At 30.7% G+C, this 16,023-nt stretch overlaps 1 protein-coding gene across 2 annotated transcripts in view; it reads left to right on the top strand.

Moving 5' to 3' along the window:
* The window catches only part of LOC131853624 (uncharacterized), a 148,839-nt gene that overhangs the window by 54,483 nt on the left and 78,333 nt on the right, over nt 1-16,023 (top strand). Inside the window, exons 3-4 of one of the 2 annotated variants that reach the window (XM_059204591.1) lie at nt 12,011-12,069; nt 15,195-15,258. In XM_059204591.1, coding sequence (XP_059060574.1) covers nt 15,209-15,258 — 50 coding nt within the window. In that variant the 5' untranslated portion in view covers nt 12,011-12,069; nt 15,195-15,208. The remainder of the gene's footprint in view (nt 1-12,010; nt 12,070-15,194; nt 15,259-16,023) is intronic. The other variant, XM_059204592.1, reaches the window with a different exon arrangement.

The following is a 16,023-nucleotide window of genomic DNA, read 5'->3' as shown; positions in this document are numbered from 1 at the left end:
CTCTTTATGTGACCAAATTTCATTGAGGGTTCATTTAAATTCAACGTGGTGTCGTGGTATAAGATGAATTAAGCATGACCATAACTAATTACGCATGTTTTGACATATTTTTAAATAAATCCAGAAGATATTACATAACTACTGGTGCCTTACAGTTTTACTTGCGTAGATACGAATAAAATGTATCCCATGTTTGATTTAGAATATTGCTTATCTGCATATCATATATCATATTAATACAATTTCACGTTTAAGCATAATTTAGTAACAACAAATGATTACGTATGTTTTTGTTATTTAGTACTTAATAATTGTATCCCACGGCGTTATCTATAAATTTGACATTAATATGTCGTATGTATTACATTCTGGATTAATCTTTGTAGCAAACTTTATTATAATCCATGCTGTAGCTTTTACGAAAAGAAATATCCACATAGTTTTCTAAACTTCTTATAATATTAATGAAAAATTAATGCACAAAAAGAACCATTAACATTTACAATATTACTAGTAGGATAATATATAAATGGAAAGTGAGCTAATCCCCGTTCTTATCCTCCAAGTCCAAACGTGCTAGAAATGGCTAATAATATTCTTTAGTTGCTCCACTGCATTCTTAAAATAGTTTTGTTGCAAATATTCTATGTTTTAGCTCTTATTCTCTGTTCACTTTTGTCTATTGTTAAATTCGTATACTATATTCTTATATTCTAAATTTTACATTCCAATAGAAGACTTTACATTCATACCTTTCTGAATTGGCGAGCCGTCTATATATAATCTAAAAAATAAAAATATAATTAAGTTTCAACTGAATACAAATATCATCTGTTTTCTATTTTTGTATCTAATATGTGTTACCTGAATTTACTAACTATTAATGACTTGATTTACTAAATCGTTTTATTTATAAAAAAAATATATTCCGCAAGTTGGTCGCTTCATAACTTTCAGAAGATTTCGTTTCTCTACAATAAAACCTCGAATTTATGTATAATATAGTAATTAAATAGTAAAATCAGATGCAATTAAAAAATAAGGTACAATTTGTTATTTTATCGAACGCTTTCTCATTGTAACGATAACGATTTCTCAGCTATAAGTCGACATCTCTAGCGACTATAAACTTGTACAAATACGTATAAAATTTAAACTGGGATGGCACCCTCGTCAAATTATAAAGGGAGATTAACCCTAAACACTTGCCGCCGCTTTTCACTTTATTACTTTTAGTTTGCTTTTATGTGGACAATAAATAGCGACGTTAACGTTTTATCACAATTACACTACAGTATTGGAAAATAGCATTTATACAATGTCTAGCTCGTATTTACTTCCAGCATATAGTTCGGGTATAAAATATAATACGTGTCAAGGTAGAATATATGTAGGTATGAAACCTAGGTATATATATAACACCTATGTAGATACAAAATTTCGTTCATTTATGTACAGTCTAGTACAGTCAGTCTTTCATGAAATAGTAGCAACATACAAATTATCACATTTACTATACGTAAATAAAGATTATACAGTAATTTAGAAAAAACATATATTTTCAAAAAAAATCGCATGATTCCTTCATGCGATTTTTTTTTAAATAATATGTTTAATGCCCATGAAGCCCAAATAAACCCATTCTAGGTCGTCACCATAAGCTCCCCTTTTCGCTGGAGATTCCAAGTTCGATATAAATAAATAGCTAAAATGCTACTGCAATAATCTCGCAATACAGAGCAATAATAAGTTATATCAAAAGTTTCAGGAAAGTATACTACTCTTTCGCAACATTTATTTATTTACTCTAAGTATCGTATTTTTAAATTAAATATATATACTTTCAATACTCTAGACTTTAACCGATACATGTGTCTGCCAAGTGAAAGTACTGTCTAGGTGAGTTAGAATGTATAGGTGTTATACGTAAGTATGATGCGAGACTTAGCAATTTCCAAGTTGCTTTAATTAATTAAAATAGACATTATGAACAATATAGGTATATAGGAAATAGGTTTTTATATAACTGGTAATCTTTACATAGCATAAAATGAAGTCGCTTCCGCTGTCATACTTAGACCTTTCAAAACGGATTTTAATGCAGTGTTTAGCAATGGATAGAATAACTCAAGGGGAAGGTTTATATACTGTACTGTACACCCGTGCGAAGCCGAGGCGCGTAGCTAGTGATTAAATAACAGAAACTGATTTTAAAATAAAAATATTATTAAAAAGTACCAGTCGAGAGATTCTTCTTAACTGTATTAACGGATGGAACCGAGCGGAACGGACAGTGATAAAAAATAATGACCTCAACCTTACGCAAGGTCCTATTTGAATAAATGATTTTGAGTTTAAATTAATGACTGCAAAAATATTGGACATTGATGAGGCCCAGCCCAGAAAAATATGTAACTTTATCTTTAACTGAAATAGTTAGGTATTAGAGAGTTGAATTACTAGAGTTCACAGAGCTCTATCTATATACACATATAGTGGTATTATCAAGCTTTCATGACAGGTCACTAGTACCTATTATATCTAGGTCATGCCGTACTGCAGTCTCAGTTTACCAACCTATTGTTGAATCAATATGTTAACAATGCCTATTGAATTCATAGGTGCATACCTGACCATATTTCATGAGCTCGTCTATTTATGTACATACTTACCTAATACAGATATTGCGAATATTATACATTTGAATTTATACTAATATTATTAACCTGAATAGTTTGAGTGTTTGTTTGAACGCCCTAGTAGAAGAGCTACGTGTTCTAATTAAAAACATATTTAGTGTTGAATAGTAAATTTATCAAGAAAGTCTATAAGTTATGACATCACGCTGGATTTATAGGAGCGAAGCATTAATAAATATCGTACATCATTTTTCATTGAAAAGAATCTACAGAAACAAGTATACTTGACCGTTACAAAATACGAATACAGTAAAACATTGTATTACACCCGTCGTTTATTTTTGCCAGGTGTTTGAACATAAAGAACACTTTTACTTTTATCGCGATTTGATAAAATATTATCTGGCCCGGTGGTAAAGTTCAAAACGTGTATATATATGAATTATATGTACCGATTTAGAGTGAACAATGCGTGCATTGTTTCTTTGGCGCGATTTATTTGCAGGTCGCTTTCACTAAGAAACGAAAGTGTCTTTAATGCGGACAATTGCAAAACGACGCCATCCGTGTTGGAGCTTTTATTGTTTCCTTCATTTAATTGTATCAACTTTTGAACTTTTAACTTCTTTCTTCTTCTTTTATTAACTTCTGAAGAGTTGCATATATAAGAATTTTATAATTCATTAAAGCTGTATAAGCTTTAGCAGTAATAATTAATAATGATAATAACATAACTAACTGTCATTTCGGTTTATAATAACAAAATTATTTCTAAATATCTCCTTATTAATTTTATTATAAACGATCTCCTTACCTTATACAGATATGCGGATATGGAATATTAATATGTAGATATAGTTGCATTTATAATAAGCATCATATCAGACTGTAACCGCAACTTACCTGTGATCCCACGTTAGTATTAATTGATACATTTCATATTCCGGTGCGCGTAATGGAAGTCTCACCTTGCCAACCCAACTCTAGTACCCCGAGCAGGGGGCTTCTCGTGGAAATTCTTCGTTTATTATTCACAGTGAATTACTCGAGTTCTACATTTTTTGCCACAAAGGAGCTCTCATGTCCCTTTATTTATTCAACACGACTCCTTATTTAAGGTATCCAATAATTCCTGCACATTAAAAGACTAGGATATATTGTTGTAGATATCTTATTTGCAGTAATTAATCGTTTGTGGACATACAAAACAAATGGCGCTTCATGAGCTACAGAATTACTTTATTTTGTTAAGTATGTAATACCTCTACATATATATAGGCACCTACATGTGAGTACATATATTTAGTAGTACATTAACATTTCCTGCAGACCTGTTAAGGTTCTTCGAATGTTATTTATCACTTAGAAATACACTTGAGTGAATTTATGTGGTTAGATTCCCCCATATCTTACTTTCATTAATTAGAATAAGATTCCGTTCAGTGTTAATCCTACTAAAAGGTCTCTATATGTAAAGCATCATGAGAATTGTTAGAAACATTCAGTCTCTAATATCTCGTTCCATAATTTATACTATTGTGAGATACTACTAAGTATTGCAATTAAAAACATTTGAGCTCATAATGATGTGTAAGTCACATCATTGATTGTAGTTACTATGTATATTCGTAACATAATTATCTAGGATTAATATATTAATCAGAAAATTTGTATTCTACAATTATATTAAATTTGGTCGTCTTTGAAAAACATTCTATTAAAACAAAGTATTTTATCAAGGTCTGGTGTTTGTGTTAGTAAGGAAAATAATTCTTAGACATCTCGAAGAAAATATGATTGATTATTTCCGAGTACCCTTGAAAAAGAGGAAATGTTTTGTAATTTATCTATTACCATTAAAGTATTCTTGAATTCGGGTGGTCATTTAAATATCCGTCTATAGTGACTTGTCACTTTTAGAAACTAGATCCATATATTATCTAAAGAAATACTGACGGCGTAAGCAAATATATATAATCTACAAAGATTTTTCCATATATAATAACAGTTCGTTCACTTTCCAAAATGCGTTCGATTCTATAGTTCTATCTGGATTACTGTCCTAAAAATATTAAAATAGTAACGATAAAGCAAATCATAATTTAATACGATCCATTTGATATTCTTTGCTGAGATTAATAGGCATCTCTGACATCATGGTCGACTGTTACGAGTATTTTACTGCATACAGTTTTGTGTACGCCGTGTTTCATCCGGTTGTGTACGGTGGCTTCCGGTCGCATGTCCCGATTAAAATATCATTATTACGTGCCTGAAAAGACTGTAATGTTGCCGTGGTACGTTAATATTTTCATTTGTTTTTAATTAGTCTGTACAGTAATAAAAGAGGTATAATTAAATTTTATCTCAACTGTTATGTACCTTATACTGGTGACCAACACTCACTTAATATTTAAATAAGCAGAAACAATATGAATAATAGATATATTTTAGTAACATAGCATTTAGGTATACTATTTAATACAAATATTTAATCATTAACGAAATTTATACAATAATTATTCATATTAAACTATTGTAATCATATTCGCATTTTTTATTTAGCTTCGGACTTGATTAGATCCTTTATTCATGAAAGCAAGGTACCCGATAGTTATCAATTGTTATATTTACTCATACATGACATAACATTGTCAAATATTGTATGATTGTAATGTTACGATACTTCTCTTCAATAATTTTTTGTGTCAATCACCCATTCACTCGTTTATACATTATTCATACGTTCATTCCACGTCCGGGAAAGAACCTCGAGGTTACAACTATATGAGTATTTGTACTTTCAGCTAAATTTTCTTATCGGACCTAATGAATTGAAAATTCCTTTTTCTAAATTGAAAATCGATTTTAGAATTTATTTTACTACAATTTTGAAACCCGTGTTTAATAAAAACACTAAGTATAATTTTGATGTTGATGAATCCCAATTTATATTTAAGTTAATGTGTATATTTTTATTAAGAGAAGTCAAATAATCCTGAACTACTTTAAAAAATGTACAATGTTATGCCAATGGTTCCCCCATTGCTACGTCCGTAATTATTCTCCTGAGAATAGCTTATTATTTGTTTACTTTAAAAACATACACATACTCATAATAACAGCACATACCATACAAGTGACACAATGTAAGATTTAACTAGCTGTCATCACTTTCATACAGTAGGGGCGGTTGGAACCCTCAACACGGCAACACTCATCTTTGATGAACGGCTTTTGATGTCTACTCCCGGCACAATGTTACTGTTTGCGCACCTGAAATATTTTCGACAAAAATATCCCTTCTAAGAAGATCTTGACGGTATATATATACGTATAGTATAGTATATACGTATAACATAATCGCATATCAGAGGGATAAATCAAATTATTATTGTTACTTATATTTTTAATATATTCTAAAAAAGGACGTTTCTTATTAGAGTATAATAAAACAAGTTTTTAAAGGTTTATTATCATCATATGAAATGTTAACTATTATTTAGTTATTAAAAAATCGATAGATATTTTTATTATTAATATTACACACATTTTGAAAATAAGTAGGTATATATGAGACGATTTTAAGATATCTATATATACACTATTAGTAGTATAAGAGACAATCATGGCAATTATGTTATAAAAGCCAAAAAGCTCAGATTACTACCCGACATCGGCTAGTTCCTTCCAAACGAGCCGCACTGAGCCATAAAACTTTTACTATCATCCTATGCGTATATTTTGAAACAAACGTCGTTTTATGGCTGAATGCTTATTTTCTAAGCATTGCTTGTTATATATACTTGAATCTGCATATAAATATCTTCCATCCTGTGTAATATCACATGCTCAACTAGAAAATTTCCTATTATGAATAGCTATTTTATATAGCCAACTAGCACTAATATATTAATACATATATATGTCTATGTGGACTTTGACTATATATTATGTATAACGCCAAGATGGTCTATTGTCTTATCTATCTTTGAATTTGTGAAATGAAAGGTATTTGTCAAATAGTCGCACTACTTCCCTCCCTCCATGTATACAAACGGTCAAAATTTGCACACTCACTTTAGGGTAAATTTCAACCCGTTTCAAAGTGTTCGACTTCAGATAGTTTAGGAAAGAATCTGTTTGTCCTCCTCCGCCTGAAACAAATGTTATACAATACAGTGACAGAAATATTATATTATTACATAATAAATAGAGTTATATTTTTAACAATTACAGTTTATTACCAAAAAACCTTCACACTAAATTGTCGGGTAAAGTTAAAGAAATTTAATCATATCAATGTTTATATATAGTAGATAAATATCACATCTAATTTAAGTATTATTATATACCTACTTTTAACATACAAGTTTAATATATTTAATTATGATGAATAGTTAGAAAAGTACAACATGGCAAGTAACTATTTTACTTTGTGTATAAAATACAAATGTAATTAAGCTCGTATGTCAAAATGTCAGAACGTACTCGGCTTTACCTCGCTGTATAAGTGAAGTCTTGTTCAGATACACGTATGCAACGTGTATCTGACTACGGGGATCGTGCAAATGTCATCTCACAGGTAAGATAAGTGCACCTTATGAACTATTTATTATATCTCCAAATGGAAATATGAACTTGCAGAAATATTATATATGCAAAGTGAATGAAGTTTCATCTTCTTTAAGTTGAAATTCTTTTATTCTATTGTTCAATTTACTTCTACCGTGCCTTTATTTGCAAAAGTCTGAACTAAATAGTAGATAAGTATTTATTTCTGCACTACTGAATTCCAAGTGAAGCCTACAATCAGACAACGCTTCGCAAACTCACTCCTAAGAAGCTCGTAAACAGGGAGGAGGTAACGTCAGTGCCTTCCGAACCTTCATTAGGTGCATTGTATCTATTGTATAATGCAACTTATATTCCTAGTAGCAGAGTCATCCAATTAGCCTAATACTATTCTGAATAATGAACCTAACTACCTATTTTGCACAACTTGTGTTGTTGCACTTAAAATTTATGAGTTAATGTGGCCAGATAGTAACTATATATAATATATAAAAGTTAAACAAACACTTACTGGTGGCATTTCATTTACAGTTATAAATATTCGTCAACCTTACAAAAAGTTATTTTCGTTTTACTCGTTTATAATTTAAATCGTAATAAAACGTCTACTACTACTAACTACTTCTAGCTATTAATCAGAAAAGAATAATCAGTCAGACACATATCATATGCGTATCAAAAATATGATGTACCTATATATAGAAAAAAATAATTGTTGTATTGGTTAAAAAATAATATTTATGTTGTTTTATATGTGATATATGTATATTCAGTCTGTTAAGCCATATAATTGTGACGTGTTTGCTTTTGAACAATAATTAATTACACGAAACCCAACAATGTTCGTGTAAAATGGTAGATTAAACAGATATTGCCTACAAAATCGTATACTTTTAATTAAATTATTGTGAAATATTGGACTTATCACTAAGTCAACATGTTGCAATTAAATAATAACAACACAAATAGAACAAACATTTCATATTACAGCTACTAGGTACCTGTGTGTGAATATAGCGCCCTCTAGTCTCGTTATACCCGAAAGCCTTTAACATGTTCAACCTGACGACACCTCTACGTATCCTCTAAAATACGAAGCAAGCGAAAAACATTTTTTAATTGAGGTTGGGATTCAATTTCGTGATAGTCGGCCCTCAAACCACAGGTTAAGGTTAAATAATAATCTATGTAGCGGTAAACATAAAATGTACGTGAATTTAAAATAACTGTAATTTTGTTTCTAAAAGATTCAACAATCTCTAAAAAAAAAACGTTTTAATTAATTCAACTACAATTCTTCACACTACATGACGTCTATAAAAAATTAAAAGTAACAAGAGATTATAACGATAGGCTAATTCTGTTTTCTATATGTCTATGTAAAATAAATATTATCATTTCAAGACAGCAAGGACTACTCGGGCTGTCCTCCTGAAGGAAAGTGTTAATCGTAACTTAACAGAACTAGAACTCGGCTTGCAAGAAGAGCAACTTAAGAACAAAAATACAGATGCTTAAGACAAGTACTCACGACGACATTGTTCAAAGTTTTGATTTATGTTATTTTACTTAATAGTAATTATATATAATAAAATAGTAATTTTAATAAATTAATGAAAAGTTCTTAATACTTTCAATAATAATTTTTAATTATTTCTTAATTCGGAGAAGTTAATATGTTGTATAAACTTTAAAACTGGTCTATGTATATGACGATAGACTTGTTTGTTAGTCTATGATTTGTTATTCCAGTTTGCATTCCATATAAAAACAAGCAACAAAAGCTAAACTGTTTAACACACATGGTCGACTCTATTAACTCACTATTGTTTTCTACTAACTAGGCCACTGTACACCTAAGAGATATAGGACGTATTCCCTGCCGCTGAAAAACCTATAGTTTTGTTTTGAGATCAGCAACTTTATTGCTGTTTTAATAATGGAAACAAATGCAATTAATTAAAATAATTTAATAATCTAAAATCTTCTATGGTACTACCACAGATATGGTACTACTAAAATTAGATTTAGACAGCCTCGGTGGTCTAGTGGTTTAGCACACTGCTTTACTATCCGATGGTCGTGGGTTTGATTCCTCGCACGGTAAAAACATTTGTATTCATGAGTATGATTGTTTGTATCGGTCTGGGTGTTTTCTATGTATAATATGTATTTATTCATTAAAAAAAATGTATCCATCTATTTATATCAGTTATATCCCATAACACAAGCTCTACTTAGCTAGGGACTAGATGGCGCTGTGTGAATTGATAGTAAAGTATACATGACTTCTAGTAGTTATGTGTCGTAATTTTTCATTGTTCTATCTGGTAGTTGAACAAACTGTTGATTCCAACCGAAAATAACATTGCTGTATCGCCAGTCAGCTCCAAACCAACTTATAGTAAACGTCGGTAAAATATATTTACTATAAAATTATATCTAATTAAATGGGTATATTAAAAACACTGAAAATACATACAACATTATTTAAGATAAAAAAAATTACTCTGTAATGAGTTACTTAGATATTAGTCCCTCGTTGCTATAAATTTCATAATTTTACAGTTCAGCCCCGCAAACGGTTATTGTTTCCATGAAATTAATGTCACTAATTAGGCAAACCGTAATTGTATGCTTATGCTCAGTTTGTGTTCGTGGGAGAATATTTGCCAAACTCTCGTTATCGCCCACGATGCGTGCTGGAAAGTGATCTTACTAAATTATCCACAAACTTGATTATTATTATACAGAAGCTTATGTAAATAAGTATTTCTACTTCAAAATATTTTATATTTATGAGATTCTGAGGCTTTATAAGATAATACGGGCTTCATTTATTAATACTTAAATACTTTTTTGCTTTATCGCAGCTTGCTCTTATCCGTGGAAATATTTATATACATTTAATAGTCTTGAGTCTTGTTGCTTAGCGGCTTCCAACTTTGACTCATTGAAATACTCAATTATTATGACTATATTCGATACAGATAGTGATGAGTCCGAAAATCAGAGATAGTATTAGTAATATGAATAAAACTATGAAAGTATACATCGAGATGTATGTATGTTTTTTTTAATGTTCCTATTTAAAATTAACAGTATAATTCACTTTAAACTTTAAATATCAATATACAAAAAATATCTAAGAGGATTTTTCTTTGTAGCGATGAACCATGTCATGTCACCATTCCAATTTGTACCCTATATTTTTAATAAGACCACGAGAACACAGCACTACACACCAGTGCAAGGTAATGATAACTTTAATTAAACAGCCGCCTGGATAGTCTAAAATTGGAGACATCCATGCCATATTGTAGTTGTATTGTTTTTCTGCGTTCACGACTGGTTACGGTTCGTTAAATACGATTCCTAGAAGAATTTGTATCTGAACTCAATATCTATGATTCCCAAGTGGCTGCGAAGACGTTACTCTATATGTACTGAGTGTATATCGAATGAAACTTCAGGATATAGGTCGCGTGCCAAAGATGCCTTTGTTCCGTCTAGCACAGTAAATATTCTACATTCTTGTTCTCTTTTACAACTGTGTATCGAATTTAAATATGTTAAAAGATATTTTGTTTTAAAAAAGTATTGACTAATCCTAAAAAATTTAACGTGCTTACGTAAATGAACACACACAGTCTGTTATGAAATACTATCTATCAATCTATAAAGAAATATCAATATACTTGTATATCTTCCAAGAATAACTTTAGATTACATATAGGTATATAGTTATAATGAGTAAGTAAGTAAGTAAGTAAGAATACATGACACCACTCCTTTTAGGTTACCACTATCCTTACTATACTTTTTTGTAAACAGATTACTTAGTACAGGACAAAGATCATAGCATCATTTTAAGAAACAGATAATTCGAAATGTAACATTATTAGTCCCGCTTCGCCAGCATACTATTACACTAACATGAATATGATTATCATAAAAAAGAAATTAAAACAATTCTAATGAAATCAAATAGATAAAGCCAATCAAATGTCCCAAAGGGCAAATAATAATTAATGTGTAAATGATTTATCCTTCCGAAAGACCAGAAACGTTCAAAACTTCGAGTCGTACATTTTGTCGCCTATAAAGTGTTTTATTACAGCCACAGGTGTGACGTGAAAAGCCGCAATTGTGGGTGATCGTAAACAGGCTTTTATGGGACGTATCCGAGACTTGAGAGGACTCGAACAATATTTCAATGTCGACTAATACAGTGTTCCTGCAATCTGACTATCAACCAATCGACTGACCAGTCTGTCCTGTGCAGTTAGGACCGTTCGTTTCATGATTTCCAAACAGATCGTTCTTTTTTACGTATTGGTTAGTGAGATTTGTGTCAGTGGGGCGCAGGACACACATGGTTCATATTACTAGTTCTCATTAGCGATTGTCGTGTGTATACAATGTTGCTCCATGCATGTAATGCTGTTTGTAATAATACATTTTACGGTATTTTCATTTAATGTTACACACGGACACACCCATTTTTGTCGCTGAAAAATCTCAACTTACTTAATATTTCAAGTATTTGTATTAATATTTTTCCATCCAGTTCAGTCTATAGATGATTGATTTATTAGTATTATTTACTTATTTGGGTGTCTGTGTCTAACTTTATAATTTCTTAGAAATCAGCATATATTTTTTGTATAAACCCTTTATGACAAAAGTGTAAATATGAGAGTATATATCGCACATTCTCCAAACTGATAGTACATTCTTCCTAGTCATTTCAATGAATATTACAATTACTAATTTTAGAATACTTTTATTTTCAGGTATCTGGAATGATCCATATTAACAAAGAACACTACCGGCCACCAGATCGGATGTCCAGGTACATATTAGATTTGCCATAGAATGATTAGTTGAAGTAAATATTTTTCGTGGTTCTGTACGCATGTGGACCTGTCATTTTATTCCCACGGTATATTCATAATGTCCAGGTTGGTTTATCATCTGCTTTTGTACCTAGTTACTCGTAATTTAATTAAGATTTTTTATGATCAGTACAACCTATTTTTAATTATGTCGTAAATTACTGATAGAATAATATAGAACGATAAATTTCCAAATTGTGAAACAGTTGCAAAAAAACTGTTGTTATCCCAAATATATGAACATAACACTTAATCTTGTAGATTACTGGCAAGACAGCTTGATATAAGGTTGCATTTAGATTTTCCTTCTCTTTTAGATTGTGCTTTTCATCTATAGTGTCTTTTTATAGTATTATTTTAGTATACTGTTTTAGATAATATTGCATAGGTTAGCAATAGGAAAAGTTCTTTGCCTACACTGGTATGTGTATGTTTTTGCTTATATTCTGAAATGTGTATGTTAATATATCTATGTCCTTGTACATTTTTTATGTTATTCAAGTATTATTAATAAACAGGACTAGAAAACAATACCAATCCTTTGAAGGTTAGAAAAGTTAAAACACACATATCGAAAATTATATCCATTGTATTCTATTGAAAGTCATGACTGTATACAAAATTAATATAACAGCTATCTACCATACATTCGTTCAGTCATGGGAAAGTAAACAGTTTCAGGTAATATACGTTATATTAATTTATTCCGAAAATCGCTGTCTGACATCAATACAAATGAATACCGGTTCACATGCCTATCAGTCCTTATCATATCGTAACATCAAATAGTCTGCTGATACGCACCGGTAGCTATGGCAACGAGTAGGTAAAAGCTCTCCCTCTCTCTGTTTTCCTGGTATCATAGGATTGAATTTAAAAAGATAATGTAAACGTAGACAGTTGCAAGTATTGTGGAAAACCTATATTTATTTATAGGTACATTAATTGTGTGTTATCTAATAGAAAAATCGTAGAACTTTGGCATGAAGACATATTAATTAGTTTCGTTTGTTATGTTTATATATTAAAAATATTGTCAAAATCTGTCAATAGCAATACTAAGTGTTGTATTATATATTAGCAACCCACCTCAAGCCTTGTAGGAATCTCTATTTTTTTTTAATAAAAATAGCTGTATTAAATTTTTACTTTAATTTAATACAGCTGACATTACCCACTGAAATGTAACTTTCTTAGAAAGATTGTTTAAAACCGGTCTAGTATTTACTAAGCCATGCGCTTTATTACAAACATAATGAAATCTTTCCTATTTGTTATACATATTAGTTTAATGAGTAGTATGAGTGATGAACAAACACTGGTAATGACTTAACATGCAAGTATGTTAATAACTGTACTCTAAATCAACCCTACAGCAATAATCTTTAAATAGACCTAAATCAAGGAATATGGCGCAATACTGAACAGACACAGCAAAATACGAATGCTAAGTAATGGAAACATCGCGTGTCTCTCCGAATTATCACCCATTTTTTACACGGTATTACATACTAAAATGAAAGCTTTCGACTAATATCGCTTGTAATCCACTTAAAACGCCATATTTCCTCTATGTATATAAATATACACCGACGACATGCGAGCTTCATGAATGAAATTATTTTAGGCTACAAGGAAGTCCGTTGCATGAATCTAATTCTAGACATCAATGTTGGTATATTTTAGGGATGTCAAAAAATAATGGATTGTGGAAAAACACGATTAACAAATAAACTTTATTTTCTCCAAACGATTTTGACATCATCATTCGATTTTTTCATCAATGTGGTCCTGACAAAAAAAAAATAAAAGTATATGTATTGATTATGGAAAAATCTATTTGTGTTATATAGCAATACCGTTTATTATACATACAAAACTATGACGATAAATTAATCATATATTTTATCATACAGAATGGAGCACATATCTAGTTTTCGTTTTATATTTTGGTAAACAGCTTTTATATTATAATATGTATAGTTAGTTGTTGGGCTTTTTTTAATGAATTATACAATAACAGTATAAACTAAAGCATTGACATATCAACATTAGTCATTGGACCACAACTTTTCAATTCACTGTAGGTAGTATTTAATTTTATCTTTTTCAGATAAACACTTCAGTCTGACAGTCTCCAAGAGAAATGTTCTATTCTCTTACTATTTCAATGAGATTTCCTTCAAAGACGTGTCTCATAAATTTCAAACGCGACTCATTGTCTACCTATCAGCGTGGATGTCGCAATTTAAATGCAGCATCCCTCTTCCACACTGGAATATTCTCAACTGGTCATCTATCAAGCTCGCTCGTAAATAGATCGCTGATTAAATTGTTAAATTACCCTTTTATCCAGAGTAAAATGTCGAAAACATTCGCACAATGATTTAATACCTTCTTTAATAAATATATAGACTCCTCTACTTTGGCGTGATATATATATTAACAACTCCAAATATAAAGCGTTCATTTGTACTCTAAATAAATGACTATGTAGTGATTATTAAGTAACAATAAATAGGTACTTTGTAGGTGACCTTATAACAAAATACTAGAATATGTTTATTATATGCTATTTATAATATAGTAACTTCCTATTCCACATCACTCCATTAACTGGTTTACGTATTAAAATCAATTAAAGATTTATTCTATATTACTAAGTTTATAATTTGGCTTTCTGTAAGTAAACACTATCTATAATGTATAGTTTCATCATGTGTATTTGCTTGTTAATATGGAGTACACTAATAAAAATATTGCCGCAATTCACTTATGCCACTCAATATGTTACTTTAGATTATTATTATTACAAGTATTTACTTACATTAACTGTGCCATAGTAGAACTGTTAATAATAGATTTTATAAAAAGAATTCTCACATTTATTAATATTTCTAATATACCAACCAATTATATTTATGCAAGGAAAAATATGCGGAAAAACTGGCTGACGTAATTCATGTATCATCCATCCATCTAATAATAAATAAGGATGGCCCTAAACCGTATTTAGTGAACGTAAAGATGCGGAAAAGGCTCGTGAGCGCCTCGACGTTAATGGATGGTGTGTTTTTTGCAGGTCGTGGGCGTGAAATGGCACGCGCGGGCATGCTGCACAGGGGTGGTGGAAAAAATGGAGCCGAGTGAGTATTTGACCTTAACTAGCTATGTACCACTTGCAGCTGCCACTCGCTCTGCGAGCATTAATTAATGTACGTTGCTGCTTTATAATCTGTACATTTTTGTACGATTTCAAATGGCAAACAAACTAACGATCCATCTGAGTATCCATAAAAATGGATGATGATGGAACAGTGGTACCACCTGTACGAATGGTATACGTTGATGGGATATCAGTGTTCATAGAATCAAAGGAACAATATGAAATCCGATTAGTTAACCTATTGTAGCGATTTATATAAGTGGGACAATTTCCAGAGAAGATCTCGTGGAGGCCGACATACTTCTCTTCGCTAAGAATGTTAAATATATTTTAAGATTTCTTACAAAACTGGCAATCGTTTTCCTTTTACTGGGTCAAGAAAAAAAACTGCCCCCTAACAGCCTTATCGGGTAATATGGAAGAAAACTATCTACGAAAAATCTTTAATGTCATATAGAAAGAGTCATGAGAAAATATGTGTAAGACATTCACCAAAATTGTCAGCCTATATTCGTCCGACTTTCGCCGTTAGACATGATTTAGCACTTAACGTAATTGACATAGAACATGCATAAATATAGTAAGAGGTTAAAGTTACTCATACAGCATCTTCAGATATTTTCAATTTAGCTTGCGACGTCATAAAAGTATAAGTACATAAAATTAAACACATATAAAAAATAAGTTATACAAAAAAAATATTTAAGTGTAAATTGTGACGCAATAGAAGCTCTATTACCCTATT

This window comes from Achroia grisella, unplaced genomic scaffold (assembly GCF_030625045.1).
Source record: "Achroia grisella isolate CSIRO2021 unplaced genomic scaffold, CSIRO_AGI_Agris_v1 utg903, whole genome shotgun sequence".
Lineage (NCBI taxonomy): Eukaryota > Metazoa > Arthropoda > Insecta > Lepidoptera > Pyralidae > Achroia > Achroia grisella.
The sequence above is the reverse complement of the archived record's forward strand: the minus strand, read 5'-3'. Positions and strand labels throughout refer to the sequence as shown.